Source organism: Falco naumanni, chromosome 13, assembly GCF_017639655.2.
Source record: "Falco naumanni isolate bFalNau1 chromosome 13, bFalNau1.pat, whole genome shotgun sequence".
NCBI classification, from domain to species: domain Eukaryota; kingdom Metazoa; phylum Chordata; class Aves; order Falconiformes; family Falconidae; genus Falco; species Falco naumanni.
In genome coordinates this window covers 13087651-13105547 of record NC_054066.1, presented here as the reverse complement: position 1 = coordinate 13105547, position 17897 = coordinate 13087651, and the positions used below count along the sequence as shown (strand labels likewise).

The window sequence follows — 17897 nt, the reverse complement described above, 5'->3', positions numbered from 1 at the left end:
GATTCTGACCATGGAAGACATATATGAAATATGCATACACCCAGTATGCTATTCTTCATCACAGTGAAACTATTTTCACTGCAATACTTAAGTTCAGATTTGCTGCTGTACAGAAAAACCCAAGTTCTACCCCTAATCTTTCAAAAACAAGAACTTAAAGAAGACAACAACCAAACATTCAGAGAAATGTTCTTAAAATGTGAAGTGTTTTTTCCCAGTTTGCTATGTTTAGAGTCTTTTAAGATTATTTCATTTATAATAATAAAAAAATTAAGATTGCTTTTATTGCTGGTTTTTAAAGCATGAAGAGAGCACAAACCTGAAAATATTCAACTTGAAGGTAAAGAGGGCAGAAAATCAGAAGCTAGCTCCTGGTGAAAGAGAGGTTAAAATGAACATTGCTATCCAACCGTGATGTTGTCAGTTACTGTTATTCCCTTTACCATATCTAGCTTTTCTCATTTCTAAGTAAGGCTGTAAAATACAAGTATCACTTTCAATTTTCTTTATCTATTGAGGAATTATATTTATAAAGTATAATTATCCCTACTCAAGAAGGATAAAATGATGCCAGGATTCCTGTTTATCCAATCTGAAAAAGATAGTGGGGTAGGATCTCTAAAGGCAAGTTAATGTCTTCAGTATTAGATCAAAGCACTGTGCCTACTCAATTATTACAAAACATGGTAATCTCTGCAGTAGAAAGTTACCTACAAAGACATTGTTTTCACAAAATTGATGCACACTTGGGAAAGGATTAAAAACAAAAATCACATAGAACAAAAAGAACCATGTTTGTATGTCTGTGTATCTCTTAAGATGTTCTCCCACAGAAACTGCAAGTGTGAGCTACATTAAACAAAGTTAGATGAGGCCAAAGCCTCTCTTTCTTTAACACCTACTTGTTTTTTAAATAAAAAGCCAAATTCTACCCTCACTCATGTGAGGTCAGTGGGGTTCCGTAGATGTCAGAACAGAATCAGATTTACTAAACAGATTTTAGTGAGCAAGGATAGAAATCCAGAGCAAACAGAGAAGTTAAATGTTTTCACTCAGACAAAACTTCTGATTAAGAAAGAAATCAGTGAAATCTGTCTTGAAGGTGAAAATATAGAAAGTAAAAAGAAATGGGAGAGTCAGAGTTGTATGGTAAAGGATTATGTCAAGCAAGAGCTCCTAAGATTGATGTTTGCCAGTGTGAGTGGGTTGAATTGGGCGAGGCTGAGGGTATTATCTTCAAAAGCATCTTAAATCTTCCAGACGCCACCATTGCTTGTTCACCAGAGGACTTGTTCACCAGTGGTAGATTTAAGTTAATGTCTTTACTCACTCAGAAAGGCAATGGATCATAGAGGGTAGATTTAGATCAGATATTAGGAAGAAATTCTTTCCTGTGAGGGTGGTGAGGCACTGGCACAGGTTGCCCAGAGAAGCTGTGGATGCCCCATCCCTGGAAGTGTTCAAGGCCAGGCTGGATGGGGCTGGGAGCAGCCTGGTCTAGTGGAAGGTGCCCCTGCCCATGGTAGGGGGTTGGAACTAGATGATCTTTAAGGTCCCTTCCAATCCAAACCATACCATTCTATGATTCTAATAAGAGGGGTAAGTACAGCTTCTTCCCTAGTGTGCTGAGTATGTTAGAGTGTAAAAGATGAAATTGGCTTGCTCTTTTTTTTTTTTTTCTTAACCAAAAGGCATAATTTCATTGGGGAGGGTTGAAGTAATTCAGAATACCTTAATAGGGCTTTTGATATTTCAGGCAAAATGATACCTTGTGAAAGGACTTCAACAACCAATAAAACACAAGTATAACAGAAACAAACTCACATTTGGTGTTTTAGCACATCTTTTTCTTTGAGTCTTCAGCCAGCACTCATTAACATTATCTTCCATTACTTACCTCATTAGGCAGTGTCTTCATCAGTGTTTTAAGAGCCTTCTCAAAGGTTATTTGGAGAGAAAGCCTGCAGAAAATTTTACACATGCTGGAAGAAACCCTGGTATATGCTGACCATGCCCGTCTAAATATAGACTCTGGTTAGAGAAATGCAGAGGCCTCTTCACGCACTACATTACGTGGACTCCTCTCTGTGACCTCCAAATGCCCTGATTTTCCCTGGCCTACCACATAATAGTCATGTAATACTATGTCATGTAATACTCGATGGACTACATATGAATAAGAGGCTATTTTGAGGTTGTAAGTGCTTTAAACTGTAAGGTTCCCAGTACGCTACTCCACAGCTGGCTTGGGGGCAGAATAATTAACCCAATGTAAGATGTATGCAGTTGTCTTTATGAAAGCCCAATCTATCCTCAGAGACCATTCTCCCCTGTAAGGAGGCAGCCTTGGAAAAAAGCAGAAGAACCAGATCATTAGTAACGACTTTCATTAACGTGGCCTCTCAAGCTACAGTGCTGTCGCCTGGCAATGATGTGAACTGTGATCTTTAGAAGCTCAGAGATCTCCCTGGCACTTTCTGGCCAGGTGTGGAGACCCAGGTTATGTGTGTGAGATCAGCAGAGCACTTGGGACAAGTGAAAGCTGAGTCCCCACACAGAGGCAAAGAAAAGAAAATGTGTATTCATTTTACGCTGCTAGTATTTATCTGTAGGACAGTGTTAACAGGTAAACCCACCAGGGACAAAGCAAACAAAAGTAGATAGCAACCATGGGCCTGTGCTTCCTCCAGAGGAGCGGGTATGTGCAAGTCTCTCAAGTGATTCTCAGCTTTGCAGTAAGCCCCCATCCCCTGAAATGTTAAGACATCTTAAAATACTACAAGAAGTCATCAGTAGTAGGGAGAAATTTTCCAGACATTTATCTTCTCTGCACTGTTAATGGTGATCTCCACCAATACTCAGACAAGGCCCCCAAAACTGTGTCAGTCTTGAACCTCAAGTAGATCCCACCTGCTCCTCCCAGCCTGGGCTGTCCCCCATAAAAACACAGTGGGTGTCTCTCCCAGGAAGCCAGGTGATACCCTGGTACTCCCTGAGGCAAGAGGGCTGAATGCCTCCCACATCCCTGAAAGTCTGGAGGTTGGCAGGAAAGCCAGAACGTGTCAAACGAGCCCTGCTGCCACTGCAAGGCCAACAGTTCCCAATCAGCGGTGGATGCTGTTGTTCTTTAGACACCATCTGTTGCAACAGCTGCTGGTGGCTTTCCAACAGGCTCTTCAGTGCAGGTCTAAAACCAGATTGCTCCCAGCCAGCCACCTCTCCTTATCTAACCTTGGTGAGGGAGGCTGAAGATCATGGTCACTTTGGTCCTCTTCCTTAGGGCCTGCAATGGCACTCACCACTGTCAATGAAAGTATCACTTACGGACTGGGATAAACGATCCCCAGAGCGCTGCTGGGAGTGCCTGCGTGTGTGGTGTGGTGGTGTGGTGTGTGGTGGGAGCAGGGCAGGGAAGGAGGTATCTTCTAGCTTACAGCCCCCTCACCACCGGGCACGTATATGGTAATGCAGCCAACGGCCCAGCATCTGGCCTGTCTCTTCTTCAGTGGTCCCTCTGGTGCAGAGGGAGCCTGTACATGAGAAGCCCGACCTCCACCCAAGGCTGAGCCTTTTCCCTCCCTAACCCACGCGTGGCAGAGCCCACTGAGCGGGCCCTGCTGGCTCCGGGTGCAGTGAGGCTCGCTGCAGGCAGAGCCCTCTCTGTCACTCCTCCAGGAGTGTCCGGCTGGTGTGTCCCTGCACGCCACCAGGCGCTCCGTCTAACATGCATTAGCATCAGAGCACATCAGGCCCGCTACCTAAAAATATCATAGAATGGAGCTGTTTAGGTTGGAAAAGACCTTTAGGATCATCAGTAAGTCTCTTTCAGTTGAATTATTTTGTTTAAGTTGAAAGTTTTACTCCTCCCCTTGGCTTTTCAGCACTGTTCAGTCGTGTTTATTTTCCCAGCAGGACCCCTGTGTAATTTTTATAAAGGCTGTAAGCAGTGTCACCAGTCTGCCCTACTTTTGACGGTTCCATAAAATCAGTACTTTAACGAAAAATGCATTGAAAATCGCTTTCAGCAACATATTTTTACTACTCTTTTTTTTGTGCCAATTTTTTTAAACCTGTTTCTCATTTTCTCCTTGTTCAGATCTTTCACGTTGTCACAACTCACTATTGAATAGAGGATTTTTATGAAAATCTTTGGGCAGAATGTCGTCATTACACCGGCCCTCGGCTCGTATGCCGTACGACCATATATACATGAGTATCACCTTTGAAAACCTAGTGCGACGCGGTGTTTAAGGCCATCTGAAAACAAACCAAAAGGAAACACTGAGGCAGCGGAGAGCGATCCCTCACTCGGGCTTCCACCTGCACCGGCACCGTTACTCACCCTTCCATGCTGCCCGCGATTTACTGCGGGCACATTAAGGTACAGTGACACCTGTACAGTGCTTTCCCCTGTATTTTTATATTCTGATTATGTAACTGTGCTGCTTGCATAACCGCACCGCCGATAAACGCGGGATTTGCCTGCGGATCAGCGCAGCGCAGCGCTGCCCGCCCGTGACCGCGGCCCCCGCCCCGCCGGGAGCGCCGAGGTGCGGAGGGGGCAGCCCCCGCTCGCAAGGGCGGCCCGGCCGGCAGCGCTCGGCCCGGAATAACGCCTGCCTTCCCGGCACGGGATAGTATCACCACAGAAACCATGTCTCCGGCGGCCCCACCGAAGCACACGCGGCAGACGTGCCCCCAGGTGCCAGATGTCCCCTGCCGGGGCCGCTTCCCAGGCCTGTCCCGCCGGCGGGGCATCTCCCGACCCCCCGGGCTCGCCCCGCCTCCCTCGGGGCTTCTGCCCCCCGCCGCGCCGCCCCCCCCGCTTTGTGCTCGGTGCGCCGAGGCGCCCCCGTGGGAGGGCTCCGTCCCGCGGGTGCCGGTGCCGCTGCCCCGGGCGCGCTGCCGGCGCGGAGGGGCCCCGAGGGCCGCACGCCGCCTTGCGCGGAGGCTCGGCTGGGGCGGCCGCGGGGCTCCCCCGGGCCCGGCCCCCCCGCGCTGCGGCCGCATCAATCATTAACGTGGGCTCCGGTGTCCGGCGCCTCCCTCCGCGGGAAACCCTACCCGGGGCGGCGGGGGCGCCTCTCCCCGCTGCCGGGGAGCGCTGGATGCGCCGCCGGTTTCCAGTTACCGCGATGCCGGGCGGCGGGGCGGGAGGAGCCGCGGCGGTGCCGCCACTGCCCCTGCTGCAATGAGTGATGCTGCCGGGGGCGGCGGCGGCGGCGAGGCGCAGAGCCACCGCGGCTCCTCCGCCGGCGGCTGCGGGAGCAGCGGCTCTGCCTCGCCCGGGCGGCGGCGGCGGCGGGGCGCGGCGGCTGGCGGCGGGCCGGGGGCGGCCGGGGGGCCCGGGGCCGGCGGGGCCAGCAGCATGCCGGCCGGCGAGGGGGACAAGGAGGAGGCGGCACCGCCTCCTCGCCCCGCCGCCCTGCTGCGGTGGGACGAGGTGCCCGAGGACTTCGTGGAGTGCTTCATCCTCTCGGGCTACCGGCGGCTGCACTGCTCGGCACAGGAGTGCCTGGCCTCGGTGCTGCAGCCCACCAACGAGACCCTCAACTTCTGGACCCACTTCATCCCGCTGCTGCTCTTCCTCAGCCGCTTCGGGCAACTGCTGCTGCTGCGGGGCGCCGGGGACGTGCCCTTCCACCACCCGGCCCTGCTGCCCCTCTGGTGCTACGCCTCGGGGGTGCTGCTCACCTTCGCTATGAGCTGCACGGCCCACCTCTTCAGCTGCCTCTCCCCGCGCCTCCGTGCCGCCTTCTTCTACCTGGACTATGCCTCCATCAGCTACTACGGCTTCGCCAGCACCGTGGCCTACTCCTACTACCTGCTGCCAGGGCTGAGCCTGCTGGATGCTGGTGCCATGAGCCGCTATGTGCAGCAGCGGCTGGGCTGGCAGCTGGACTGCAGCCTGCCCATCGCGGCCTACCGTGCCCTGGTGCTGCCGGTGGCCCTGGCACTGGCTGTGGGCTGCACGGCCGCCTGCTGCCGCAGCCGTGCCGCCTGCTGCGCCTACCCCTTTGCCGTGCGCACCTTCGTCTTTGCTATGCCGCTGAGCATGGCCTGCCCCATCATGCTGGAGAGCCTTCTCTTTGACCTCCGCACCCGCAACCCCACGCTCTTCGTCTACTTCTACCGGCGCTACTTCTGGCTGCTGGTGGCTGCCTTCTTCAACGTCAGCAAAATCCCCGAGCGGATCCAGCCGGGGCTCTTCGACATCGTGGGGCACAGCCACCAGCTCTTCCACATCTTCACCTTCCTCAGCATCTATGACCAGGTGCATTACGTGGAGGATGGGCTGGCCGAGTTCCTCAAGGCACCCCTGGCCGCCCCCACCTACCTGGGCACTGTGGGGTATATGCTGCTCCTGACGCTGTGCCTGGCCGTGGTCGTCAGGAGGTTCCTCAAGGTCGCAGACCTCTGCAAGCAGGACTAGCCGGGCTGGCGACCCTCAAGATGGCAACTGCTGTACCGGCAACCCTTCGGCTGGAGAGCCTTGGCCCAGCGACCTTCAGACTGGCGACCCTCAGATCGGCCCCACCGTGTCCTGAAGATGCTGTGAAACCTGGGAGAAACACACCTATGGAAGAGCCAGGTCCCTTTCACGGGTGGTTGCCAGAGAAAATGACCATGGCGGAACTGCTCATGCTCTTTAAACTACTAGGTTACCAGGGGAAGCAAGCAAACGCTTACTGGTATGTTGCTGCTTAGAGTATAAGCTGAAATAATTTAGCTCTGCTACTAGGAAGAATGCATGAACTGTGAATGCCACTTACTAATTTTGTAACAATTAGGTTTAAACTAGCTGTGTATATACATACATATATTTATATATCTAGCTATATATTTGTTAGCTACATATATATGTGTGTATATATATATACACCTGAAGACACTTGTGCAATGATTACTCATAGACTTTTAATCAACTCCTATGTGAAATTTCCTAGCAGATTATGCACTGACATTTATCTTCCTCTGTGATACTGTAACAGGCCTTTGCAGCCACATACTGGATTTTAAATACAAACAAATCAATAGCTATCTATAGTTTCTAAGGTCTTGCAGCCTTTTCAGCCAGGGAACAATAGATTTAACAGAGAGGAAAAACAGCTGTGAATTATTACAGAATTACTAGTTGAAGGAGAGGCTTTAATTAGACAGACAGTGAGAGGCTGGTGTAGCCATTCGGATACTGAAATAAAATAGAGGGATATGTAAAATAGCTGAACCAGAAAGGGGTCAAACTAGTTTGGAGTGGGGGGAGAAGAAGGGCACTGCATAATGGCGTGGCTCTTCCCCCAGCACGTCAGGAACATCTGTTGTGTTAAGGGGGTTGCTAAGGGGCCCCTTTATCTGCCCGGGAAAATCACCCCCAAATCAGCCCTTTAGAGTCAAAGTCAGATGCCAGACTTTCTATAAGCCCCTGCCAAGCTCAGTGGGAGTTCTGTGGATATAAAGAGAGTAACTGATGCATGAGATCTTATTCTGGATCTTTTGAAGAATTACATGGAACTGGTTTCTTCTGCTCTTTAATTAGAGCATACTGTCAGATTTACCATCCTAAAATAGTTGCAGAACAAGGTACCGCTGAATCTGAGCAGGACCTAAAATCCGGTTCTACAAATACTGGATGCTAGCACTTTCTCATCATTCCCCATCTTTTCCTATTTTGATTAGTTGTGGCTGCAGCTGGGGATTTTGACATCCTCTTTCAGAAGCTTTGCCGGAGTTCAAAGGGAAAAATTATGAGATACTTTCCAAAGCAGTATCTTTTCATGGCAACCCAGGTATTATCCTTGACACACGACAAACAGCTGACTATAGATTGAACTTACTCTCTCTATATAAAGAGACATTTTTGTAAACTATGTGCGGATTTTAAACAGATGCATTTTGGTTCTGTCTGACAGGAGTAACAAGTATGCAATAATATTACACAAGGGGGTTACAACTTGACGTTCAGGTGAGGAACTGCTTGTATACCCCATTCGCGAAAGGAACGGTGGCACTTCCTTAGGAAACACTGGTGTCATACTGCGCAACAGTATAGTAGCTCTTTAACTCAGCCTCTTTGCCCCTTTTGTGGAAACATTTCTGCCCAAGTCTTCAAGTCTTCCCCATTTTCCTGGAAATGGCACCCGAACCCCAAGAAAATGTTTTGAGTCTAGTCCCATAGTCTTCTGTAAACAAAGCCCCCTTTGTTTACAATAGGAATATAGGAAGGACTATAGCTAGTAATTATGGGGTCAGATCCTTAATATGGGTCAGAATCATCAGAGAAACCAAGAATTGATATGTCCTGTACTGATGTCAGCTTTGTGAAAATTTCCCTATGAAAGTTGATACGCTAAAAGAAAATTATACCCACTTCATTTTATCTTTTATCTCAACCCATTTTAACTGTAATGGTTTGGATCTTTTAGATTCTCAGTGAATGATGAGAATGGCCTAACAAAAGTATGTATTCTTTGCCACAATTCTGCCAGTATATAATTTGTGGTAGGGTCACATGTGGTCTTCTAAAAAGATCAGCTAGAATTTTCTGAAACAGCAGTTCCCAGACTGTGGCCTCTTGAGTTATCACTGGTGGGCCATAAAAACCAGCATGGCCCTGTGTGGCTGTCTACATTCTGGTTTTATTTGCCTACCTGCATTAAAAGAAAATGAAAACTGCATGATGTATTCTTAATTTTACATATTTTCATTAAGTTTTGTCATAAATACGGCATTGCTTTATTCAGCCGCCAATAAAGCAGAAAATGATCTGTACCACTGGGAGAGGAGGCTGGTTCACCACACTGTCATGCTTTGAAATGTGCTTTATGTTGTAAAAAAACCTGGAAACTCACAATAGAAAGCAAACAGATTAAGACCTTCAACGATGTCATCCCATGAATTTCCACAACTGCAAAAAGAGGCCAAAATCTTTGAAATGTGCTGCATTCAAGTTAAAATAATAGAGGCATAGTAGTTAGAGCACGATGACTCATCCAAGTTTCAAAACTAATTATGTAGAAAGGGTTTGCCTGGGAGATGCGACTAGCATGTCCAACCAGCAATTAAAAACTAAGAAAGAAATCAGGCTGGGGACAGCAAATTTCAGCACAAGAAGACAGCTCAGAAACAAGCAACAGTAAAAGCCAAATGTAAGAAAAGGCTTTTAAAGCATACTGTATAACGAATTTGTGCTTGTCAGTCACGATGTAGAGGACATCTCAAGAGGCAATGTCAAAAAAGGCTGTTGCTAACTTGTAAAAATACATTTGATATTTGCAGTTAGGCCACACTGGGTCGTCTATATATATCTCAACGGCAGATAACAGTATAAAGGTTGGATTGCAACCAGCTGCAATTTTACTGGAATCTTACTGCTGTTGTAGGAGTTGCCTGTGAGCCCCAGTCACACTGCAGACTTGGTACCTGGCTCCGATATTAAAAATAATGCTTCATTTAAAGGTTTTTGTTGGCAAAATATTGAGGCACGTGTATGGGCCTGAGCACTTCGTGGAATTATTTGTAAATCCTGGTTGCAAGTACGGCTGTCTGAGCCACTGTAAGCAGGCTGTATGAATTAGGAGTGAATGGGTACAGGGAGATATGATTAGGTTTTAAGAGTTACAATTAATGTATGTTTGTTCATTTGTCTGTTTAAAATGTAGCTACAAATTAAAAAGTTACAGTAAGTGTGGAGAATATCTAGGGAAACACTACCTGAGTGTCTGTGTTTATTCAGTAAAGGACATGTATGTAGAGAATTGCTCCATTTGCCATGTCCAGTAGCCAGTCTCTGTAAATATAGACGGAACAAAACTGAGTTAAAGAGGTTAACAGTGGAACAAGTTATCTATAATTATAGTGCTTGAATTTGCTCATGTAGAAGTGAATGTCAGCATTTGTGTGACTTGTAAGGGAGCAGGATCTCTTTTTGGTATGAAAGCACACATGGCTGAACGTCCCTAAGCATGTCCAGAGCTCAGACAGGAGGTCCAACCTGCAGACTAGATGCATAAGGACATCCTAGAAAATTAACTTTTTTGTATAAGTACCTGTCATAATATTTTTATTGCTTAGGTACCTGCAATAGGGTCTACTCTGTGGACTCCACAACTCATCTTTAAAACCAAAAAGGCTTTTCAGGCCTTTTGTGGCAGAATCTTGTGTGGGGACGGGGGATGAGGTGAGGACGGGAGCACAAGGGTATGGCCTGAAAATGTCTATGTGTCTTTCTGTCTTTGGCCAACACTGACTGTCAGACTGACACACATGTGCCAATGTGAACTGACTGTTGATGGGGCCAGTTCCCGGAGTGTTGGTGGCAAAGACACCCCCCTTGCAATCAGCATGTGCCTAGAACTGCAGTCCACACACTGGCATATATTCAATAAGCCTAGCTTCTGAGCACTTCCAAATAACCTGTAAGCTTCAAGCTCATCTGCGTGCAAGATTGATATACCTGGTCTGTTGTAATTATCTCGTATTCTGTGGCAACACGCTATTTCTTCTTCTGCAGTGTATTCATTTGAATGTCACTACCCAGGACATCTGTGCAGTTCTGAGCTGCTTCGTTAGCAGGACTGGAGTCTGCAGTCTGGAAACAAAGGGAAAGGTTTCATTTGCATGCTGCACTTGTAGAAATTTAGCAGTTAAAAGTAGAAACAAGTTGGTTTTTGCTAAAATGGTAGTTTTGCTTAGTTGTCCAAGTGTTGCGCTTATTATTTATTTGCTGAATCCAGCTACTATGTTGGGTTTTTGTCAACAGTGCACCTGCAGAAAATGACAGTATGAAAGTTTTACTTCATGTTTAAGTAAAATCTCTGAGGCAGCACATTCATAAAGTATTGTTGCACTAAACTCAGATGATTACCATCCACATGCCTTACAGAAGCAAATCATACCTGTAGTAATCGCCCAGATTATACCGTTTTTCATTGCCTATGAGAGTAAAAATGACCAAGTGGCCGGTAACAAGTTGAGGAGTCAGGCACTCCTGGGTTCTTGTCCCTGCTTTGCCACTACCTGTTCTGTAATCTAGGGCAAGTTGTTTAAACTGTATTCATTTTGAATGAATTTAATTCACATAAAACACTGGAATTGTACCAGGGTTGAATTTGACCCTCTGTGTCTCAGTTTCCACATCTGTAAGATGGGGAGAATATACCTTACCTACCTCGCAGGTTGTGCTGAAGACTAGCTAATGTTTGTAAAGCACTTAAAAATGCAAAGACCCTCCTAGGTGCTAAGAAGAAATATTACTGAACTCCGGCAGAGAGAATGTTACATTTTTGCATAGCTTCTTATCTCACAGGGAGAGGAACATGAACGTTTCTAGATCATGAACTCTCGGGACAAACCCTCAACATTGCCATACTCCTAGGAGGTTCACATCCTGTGTCCTTTGGAGCTAATGGCAAAATTTCCACTGGCTTCAGGTGGAGACCAATCAAGACCTAAGCAGTAGTAAATGGGCTGACTAAATGCTTAAGGGTCAGGAGTAAGGAGGAAACATACATGAGTTAAATACTCTTCATATATTCTCACTGGTAACTTGTACCGAGGGGCACTGCAATGCTGACATGAGGCCTCGTTGTTCATTTAGGCGCAGGTTATATTCCAGTTACCGTGAACCAGTGGAGCAGGATTTCCCATCGGTGTCTGTAAGACTATGATTACCTATTAATTGACATTGGGAATTTCAACCTGCTTCAATCTACTGTGTATCAGAGCAAAAATTAAAAATACCTTAAACAAACAAAGCTTTTAGATGTGTAATCATTTGGGAACACAAAATTATATTGATCAGACAAACAACTTTCTCTTTTCCCCTCCCATTCCCCAAGTTCAACAACATGGAGCCAATCCCATTCTTGAATGAAATCTGAACTTGGATCTTATCACAGATGTGTACTCCTCCTTTGCCGTGGAGCCCTGACTAATCATCCTGCTAGCCCACTCTGCCCTTCTCCTGGAAGGACTGATAGAAAGAGCACCACTGAGTAGAGGACAATGTTTTTAAGAGCTTTTCTAACTGGTAGCAGTAGTGGAGACAAAACCCAAAAGACGACAAAGACATCAAAGGGCTTGAGCGATTCATTAAGGCAAAGCCTTTACCATTAGAAATTCGCCTTATCCAAGTATATTCCTAGCTTCTGTTAGACACCTGTAAGTCAGGGCTACATAACCAACACCCAAGTTACAGCTGAGACTTTACCCTCTTCTCAGATGAGATGCAAGATGCTGAGGGAGTGTCACATGCACTGAAAGACACAGACTGCCATTCAAGACCTTTAGTGTCTTGGAGCTGGGTGTGGAATAAAGTTAAATTATTTTCACAACTTGCTTAGACAGATGCTGCTTCATTCCACTGAATTCAGTAAGAAATTAATGACCAAGACGAAGGAAGCAGGCTTTTGCTCAAAGGAAACGCCACCAGCAGACTTCTGCTTTCAGGACAATTGCTTCCTGGGCCATACTCAGAACATGGAGGATTCTGAAGTAGGGCTTCGTTGTTTCATGTGAACGTCTTAGGATTTGTGGTTGTAGCTGGGGGTTAATAGTATGGAGAAACAGTTTATAGCAAGTCAATTCTGTCTGCTAGAGATTCAAGCACGCTTTAGTAAGAGGTATCACATTTAAGGGTCTGTGCATGCAATGAACAAAACGTGTGAATTTTGTTTGGTTCTGTTGGGAAGGTTTGAAAATTTACTCTTTGTACACTTTTGGATGCTGACTACTGTATATGTAATGACTATGCATTTTTAGCAAAAAAAGGTGTGAGCTATAAATAAAGTTGATTCTGAGTACATTTTTGCAGAAATGCGTTTCTAAAGTTTTTTCATTTCTTAATACAAATTACTGTGACACCTGTAGGATTAGGAGTGTGTTGAATGTAGTTATCGTCAAACACAGATGTTGGCATAAGTACAGGAACTTCCGATTCTTGTATGGCGGTGTTAGTATTTCTGAAAGCACTACACCACAGCAACAGTGGTGTTGCCTTTTTATTGCCTTTTATGTTTTAAAGCAATAAAATAGCATCATTGCCTTTTTAGTTCTCCAATATCTATGCTAACTAATTAATGATAGGCATCCCTATTATATTAAAATTCATTAATATGTATAAGAAGATCAGTGTACTGCCTACAGTGCTCAATGAAAAATCAGGAAATTGGTAGCAACAGCTATGTCAAGACTCAAAACAAAATATTGACTGCAAAATGAAGAGGTCTGTTTGGCATCAAAGTCTCCCTATTTGGCAGACTAGGAATGTTCCAAGTGGCAGAATAATGTTTTCAGTCCAAGTCAGGGACCAAAAAGCACTCAATGAAGTGCAATTACATCAAGTATCTGCTTTAGGCCTTTTCTGTGTAAAATCAGCAGGACATGATGTATCCCAACAAAATTGCATGCACCACCAATACTATTACAAGGCTGAATACAATGGAAAACTGCAGGATCTTCTTGTTGAGGCCTGTAGAATTTCTTCAAAAGTTCTAAAATTCTCGAGAGGTCTTATTTGCAGAGTTTGTACATCCTATTTGAAATATGGTGATGACTTCAAGTATCCAATGAGCCCAGCAAAAACATCCATTGCCACCTCACAAACAGATGCTTCAAAAGACTGCATCCTGCTGTTAACATTTAAGGTCTTTCATAACATTATCAGTAGGTGCTGGATCTGACTGCTGGGCATGAACACGCTGGAGGAAAACCTCACAAAACTGATGGAGCCAGTGAGGATGGCAAAATGCAGAGCAGAATGGAAAGCAGCAAGCCTCACTGCTAGGACAGGTAATTTATTGAGGTCAGTACCTCAGCCTTCAGCTGCAATGGCTCCACAGTTGTTCTGATAACCAACTAGAAATCTGAAGGCAATCTGCATTTTGTTACCATGACATCACTTCGCTGACAAATGGCCCTAAAAGTCAGGACAGTGTATTTGTGGAGGAACAAAGGGACACCCGATACACAGTTTTAACCTTCAGATTTTATTCTCTCATCATAGGATAATGTATGGTTAGTAGAATCTGTGAGTGGAGATGAGACTCATTAAAAATTAAAAAGCTGGTAAAAATGAAAAGCAAATCAGTATTAATGCTAAGGCTAAATCTTGGTTTCGGTAATGAGAGCCTCTGGGGCAGACACTACAGATGCGCTCTTCTGCATCAGAAAGCCCGCTATTACAGGGCAGATTTCTTATCAAGAGTGGCAGTACACTTCTGTTAGTGGGGAGCTATAAATATTTTTTCTGCCAGGGAGCACAGCCTTTGGGTATATGATATATGCTTTACAGGAGAATGACAACAGCAATATAGCAGAATCTTTCTGGAGAATAAACCATTTTATAGAGTTCTCTAATTCGAGTATCTCCTGCCCACAAGATCTAATACTTTTGTGTCCCTCCTGACTGATGAAACACGGAAATATAGTTTTCCTTCAGTTTTGGTGTTAAGCATACTTCTCATCTATTATCCTCTGTTTGCCAGGAAACTTCTATTCTCTGTCAGTCTCCTCTGTTGTCCTTGGGAACTGGGCAATGCCACTTGTACAAGAAGAAAAACCTTGGGTTTTCCCTCTTTATATGCTGGGCTTTCTGCATCCACGATTCTGAGGCTGTGGAATTCAATCACTGACACACAGTAGTGTCCCAAAATCTCAGCTTTGCTTTTTAGCAGCACTTGGAAAGACAACTGTGAAATGCCAGTGGGGTGGATAACAAGCAGCAATATCTGAAGCCCTCAGAAATAACCTGAGGAATGAGCAAAAGGTAAACAGGTCCCTGAGACAGTTTCTCTGATACCTTTGTACACACAGGCATTCTCTCTCTTATCCCAAATTTAGCAAAGCTCATAAGCACATGCTTAACTTTAATGGGAATATATGTTTATCTTTGTTCATTCACGGGGGTGAACTTTTCCTCGTGTTGAAGCGTGCTATAGATGCAGAGCTCTAATGAGCAGACAGTGCCAGGGAAATGCTGCCAGCAAGAGTTTGGCACAGCAAATTCTGCCATTCAGCCGGAAGGCAGTGTCCTACCCTCTGACACCCAAGACTCACATTCCCTCCTCTGCCTTAGTCCTTTAAAGCATTCTCCTTTCAGACCATTGTCTGAAAGATTTTGATACGAAACAAAGAGGAAAATACATATGTAAAAGCTAGAAATGCACCAACTTAGTCGTGAAATAAAACTACAAATTTTCCAACTGTAGCAATTACAATAACAAAACATCGTTCCTTGTGGTCTGGTAGAAAACCATAGCTTGGAGCAAATGAGTCTGGAACAGTAATCAGACTCACTGAGAACTATAAAATACATTCACTGGCCAACCCAGTTAAAAAGAATGTTTTCTTCTGTGTCTTATAGACTCAAAGATTAAACGCAGAAGCCAAATATTCTGTGCAGACTGCCTTTGTCCCCAGCAACAGAGCATGTTCCTTCAAACTATAAGTATTCCACTCCAACAGAAGCACGCCATATCCTTTATTTTAAAGTTCAGGTGCACTTTGGACAACAAAAAATAACTTATTTCAGTGAAACATGGGGAATTGAGAGTATACAAGGGTGAAAAGCCTGCTCAAGTGCAATATTCAGGTTGTATAGTTAAGATCACATAATGGCTAACTCCGCACTCAGCAGCCCTAACACCTCAGAGGGAGTATACAGCCAGTGCATGTTAGGATCTGCTTCTACTGAGATGACTGGTAATCCAAAAGATATAGTGAATTGATATAATTAATGGAAAACAGCACATACTTCCATTACAGTTAAGCTGTGATGAGTATATTCCTGTATTCAGACATAAGGCTGAATTACTTACATGGTAAATGTTTTCAGGCAGCAACATTTATAAAAATGTTGGTAGTGCCCTACGTACTTTGGTTGAGGTCTCCATCTGTTGCCAACAAGACATTTTAGAAGTCTTCCTTATTAGAGGGAAAAAAAAAGGCAAAAATTAATATCAGAGAGTTGAAAAGATTTGTTGATTTTGACTGCTGGCAGACTTGTCACATAGATTTGCACAAAGCAAATGAACTTACGGACTTACAAATATTACCAGGTGATGTAATCACTGTTTTCTCTTCTGAAAGTCAAAGTAATGTTCTCCAAGCAGTTACTGAAGACCCACAAGTGAATCTGGCCATCTCACCTTTACAGCAGTTGAGTCTCAGAGTGCAGGTCTTCTGTGGAAAGCACTGGATGTTCACCTAGCAGGATCAAATGCGGTTTATTGATGCTTTTAAATAACCCCAAGGAATGTTACTCATTAGCCAAACATACACACAGAGCTAACAGTTATTTATGATTTTCAGGCTCTGGAAGTGTCATGATTTCTAGCTTCAGTGTCAGGGCAGAACTGTCAGGTATGTCCCAGACATGAGTGACTTCCAGCTTATTACTCAACGTTAAGCACTGTCTCTTTTAAAAGCCATTTCAGTCAGCCAGTACCTCATGAATGAAAGAATCTGCAACAAACACGATGGTAAATGAAGTCTCTAAGGTGAAAACTTCTCAAGTGTGCTATAATAGATTAGTGGTAGTGAGGTTCCCTTCATGAGCGATTCATGAGCTAAATTCACCAACAAGCACCAGACTCAATTCTCTTCCCTTTGCATTTTGCCTGGAAGGCACAAACAGGCTGGAGAATAATTCTGGCTGCTAAAAAGCCGTCTGACCCTGCTATTCCCTAATCACATCGCTCCAGTACTGGCACAAGGATGCAACAGGAATGCAGAGTGGCATAGCACATCCCTATGCTGCACTAGCATTATGCGGCACATAGCCCCCGATGATCCCACTGGGGTTGCCCCCTAACACATGAGTCCAAGCAGCCTGAGAACCGGGCAATTACAGCCCTGCCTGCCTGCTGTGCCAAGTGAACCTCAGAATAAAGAGATTCTGTTCAGCAGAAAGTTCTGCAGTGTTAGTCTGTGCCCAGCAGACCTGTGGAGGACACCAAGGTCAACCAGCAGGAGTTTTCTAGACAAGGTTCAGTCTTATTCAGCTTTAAGAAAACAAACCTCGATTTTCAAACTCAGCCATTCGTGCTCTGAAATCTCAGAGTTTGATTGAATACTCATATTTCACCACTCTGAAATAGAAATAAAAATTATTCACATTTATTGAAAAATGTCAGCTAATTCAGATTTTTTTCTTATCTGCCCCAGTCAATGCACAGACCTGAACAGCAGCATAGTAGCATGTGTGAAGATCAAACAAAGTGTAGCGTAGCACAGTGTCTATTTTAAAACAAACTGGCTGCAGTGCTTTCTGGAAGGCAGCCGGCACGGTGGTGGGTCTGGCGGGCTGGCCTGGCAGCCAGGCCGGAGGCTCGGCAGCGGAGCCGCCAGGAGGAGCGCGCAGACCGCTCCCGGGGCACAGGGATGTCTCTCCAGCAAGGCCGGTGAGAAGCTGTATGGCTCCAGCAAGGACACATTTTTTCCATGGTAGCTAGCTGCTGCATTTCTCATCTGCAGCGCACAGATGGGAGCAGAGGAGCAGTCACCAGGCACCGCTGCCCACTGCCCTGTTCCGCCTGGATGTTGCAGAAAGTGCTGTCCTCTGTGGCTGCCCTCCCTGGGCACCTCCACTGCTGCCGGGGCTTATTTGGAAGGGACGCCACATCCATATAACGCTTTAAGGGAGAAGTTGGCACAGACAGCCTGATGGTCTGGCAAAAGGAATGCCTTAGAGGCAGCTGCTTACTGATATAATCCCATGTGAAAAGAAAAATTGTTTTGGAGGGGATGACGCTGCCCTCTTAGGCATTTCTGGAACTTAAACTGAGCGTGAGTCAGCCAGAGCAAGAGTATGTGTCTTGCCATGTTGACTTTTCATTTAAACATATTGACTAAAATAAGTTCATTTGTTCTATTTCCTATACCACATACATACCACAGAA

General features: G+C 45.4%; 1 protein-coding gene across 1 annotated transcript; it reads left to right on the top strand.

Annotated features, from left to right (window-relative positions):
- The first annotated feature begins 3653 nt into the window (after positions 1-3653).
- On the top strand, positions 3654-12800 carry PAQR9 (progestin and adipoQ receptor family member 9). Its single transcript, XM_040613617.1, has one exon. The coding sequence runs from the start codon at positions 5192-5194 to the stop codon at positions 6431-6433; it is 1242 nt and encodes a 413-aa protein (XP_040469551.1). The 5' UTR covers positions 3654-5191; the 3' UTR covers positions 6434-12800.
- Positions 12801-17897: the final 5097 nt, after the last annotated feature.

Coding starts and splice junctions, on each gene's coding strand:
- PAQR9 (XM_040613617.1), top strand. CDS start 5,192: ATGAGTGATGCTGCCGGGGGCGGCGGCGGCGGCGAGGCGCAGAGCCAC.